The sequence below is a fragment of the Silene latifolia genome, chromosome 1 (genome assembly GCF_048544455.1).
Source record: "Silene latifolia isolate original U9 population chromosome 1, ASM4854445v1, whole genome shotgun sequence".
Classification (NCBI taxonomy): domain Eukaryota; kingdom Viridiplantae; phylum Streptophyta; class Magnoliopsida; order Caryophyllales; family Caryophyllaceae; genus Silene; species Silene latifolia.
The window spans coordinates 181,392,588-181,394,812 of record NC_133526.1 but is presented as its reverse complement, the minus strand read 5'-3'; the positions used below and the strand labels follow the sequence as shown (position 1 = coordinate 181,394,812).

Here is a 2,225-nt window from a genome sequence, read left to right as displayed (position 1 = left end):
GACAATTACGAATCTGATGGTCTCGCTCACCACACTTAAAACAACCCATTCTCGACATAGAGCGTGATGATGAAGACGAAGAAACAGACCTTTTTGGTTTATAACTTTCAAACTTTCCTTGATTTTGCTTTCTAATTATTTTGGCAATTCTTTTAGATAGCAAGGCAACCTCCTCCTCAAGATCACTTTCATTATCACTTGAGATGGCATTCAAGGCCAGACCCTTAGCTTTGGTTTATCTTCGACATCATTTTCAAGTGTTATTTCGTGTGCCATAAGAGATCCCATTAAAGCTTCATAGGTAAGAGTGGCTAAATCTCTACACTCTTCAATGGCCGTGACTTTTTGTCGCCATTTCTTGGTAAGACTTCTTAAAATTTTACGGATAATGTCCTTAGTTTCAAATTGTCTACCAAGATTTGAAAGTTCGTTATTTATACTTGAAAAGCGTGAAGACATGCTTTTTATAGGTTCATCCTCGTGTATTTTAAAGTTTTCGTATTGTTGCATTAAGAGATCAATACGTTGTTTCTTTACTTGCACGGCCCCCTCATAGGCTAGTGGTAGACTATCCCATATTTGTTTGGCCGTTTTAGATTCTGCAATACGACTAGTTTCTGATTTGCCAATTCCGGATTGCAGGAGTGATATAGCCCTAGCATTCTTCTCCGCCTTTTTGTAATCATCGGATGTATAATTTTTGGGCGCTTTTACACTGGACACACCATTGGCATTGGTGGTAGTGATAGCTAAGGGACCATTTTCGATGATTACCCAACATTCGTAGTCTGTTCCTTGTATGAAATGCATCATACGATTTTTCCACCAGCCATAGTCCGTGCCATCAAAGACAGGACATTTGACAGATTTGGAGTTCATGATAAATAAAGTACAAAAAGATAAACTCAAAAAAGGATCAAACTCTTTGTTGTAAGGCAATCAAGAGCACGAGGCTCTGATACCAATTGTTGAGTTTATCGATCCGGTACTTAAGAGGGGGAGGGGGTGAATTAAGTACCCTTTTTTAAAATTAAAGCGAAATTAAAGCGAATTACTTGTTCACGTTTGGTAGTAACACAGTATACAGGCAAAATGAACAGTTACGGAAACTGTTCAAACAATCAGAGTTGTGCTATACTGTGATAACTGAACGCGTGAATCAAAAGGAAAAATAAAACGAGAAATGAAAAAAACCAAAACGAAAAGAAGGCACGAGACACGAGATTTTTAACGTGGTTCGACCTACTCTCTAAAGGTCTACGTCCACCTCTCTCTTATTATTATTCACTTTATAACCAAACTCGATTACAAAGTAAATCCCCACGATCAACCCCGATCGTGCGACTTGAGTACAACCCCGTACCCCAAAAACATTCTCTCACAAAAGAAAGATTACAACTCACTTTGTCTCCTTATATGGTTCAATAATTTAGAACGATGGAGAACAAAAATAATCCTATGAATATAAGAACTTAAGCACACAAGAATGGTTCACAGGACACGAAAGATATTTTGCAAATAAAATTTAGAACAAGACACGTGAAAGTGATTTGCAAAAGCTATAGATATAATTTATGAAGCTCTCAATTTTCGGTAATTCCAAAGAATGATCAGCTGGAAAATTATATAGGAGAATAGTTTGGTAAAAAACCCTATATTTTTGGCAAAGATATAAAGTAAATAAAATCTTTTTAGAATAAAATTATTCCATAAAATAATTTGACTTATTTTGCAAGATAAATCTTCCAACTAATTTCAAAAGATATTTTTTCTCAAAACAACCAGAAGGTTCTAAAAACTTTAGCCAAATTTTGTTCAAAAAATATTTTATTCGAAATGCTTCTTTGCCAAATAAAATCCATTACGTGTTATTCATTCTGTGTTGTGAACCATTCGGAACTGAACAGTCTGCGGAATTTTTCAGAACATACGAGTGAACTTAAGAACCACATTCTTACAATAATGCTAGACAAATACGGACACATAAATGTAATAGCTTTCATCCTCTTTGATTGATGTAGTCCAGACCTGCACATTAGAAGTCTTGCCAAAACAATAATTGAGAAGGAACAAAGGATAGGGAACTTGTCATCATCAAGAATCATAGCTCAACAATATAAATCAGAAACCAAGGGAATTCAATGTAATTAAAGAAAGTTACACAAATTAATTATACTATATAGTTTTAAATCACTAGCACCATTTGATGGACCCGATTAAGGGAT

At 35.2% G+C, this 2,225-nt stretch overlaps 1 protein-coding gene across 1 annotated transcript; it reads right to left on the bottom strand.

The window, feature by feature from the left end:
- Positions 1-210: 210 nt before the first annotated feature.
- LOC141588369 (uncharacterized) lies at positions 211-879 on the bottom strand. Its single transcript, XM_074409816.1, has one exon. The coding sequence runs from the start codon at positions 877-879 to the stop codon at positions 211-213; it is 669 nt and encodes a 222-aa protein (XP_074265917.1).
- Positions 880-2,225: the final 1,346 nt, after the last annotated feature.

Coding starts and splice junctions, on each gene's coding strand:
- LOC141588369 (XM_074409816.1), bottom strand. CDS start 879: ATGAACTCCAAATCTGTCAAATGTCCTGTCTTTGATGGCACGGACTAT.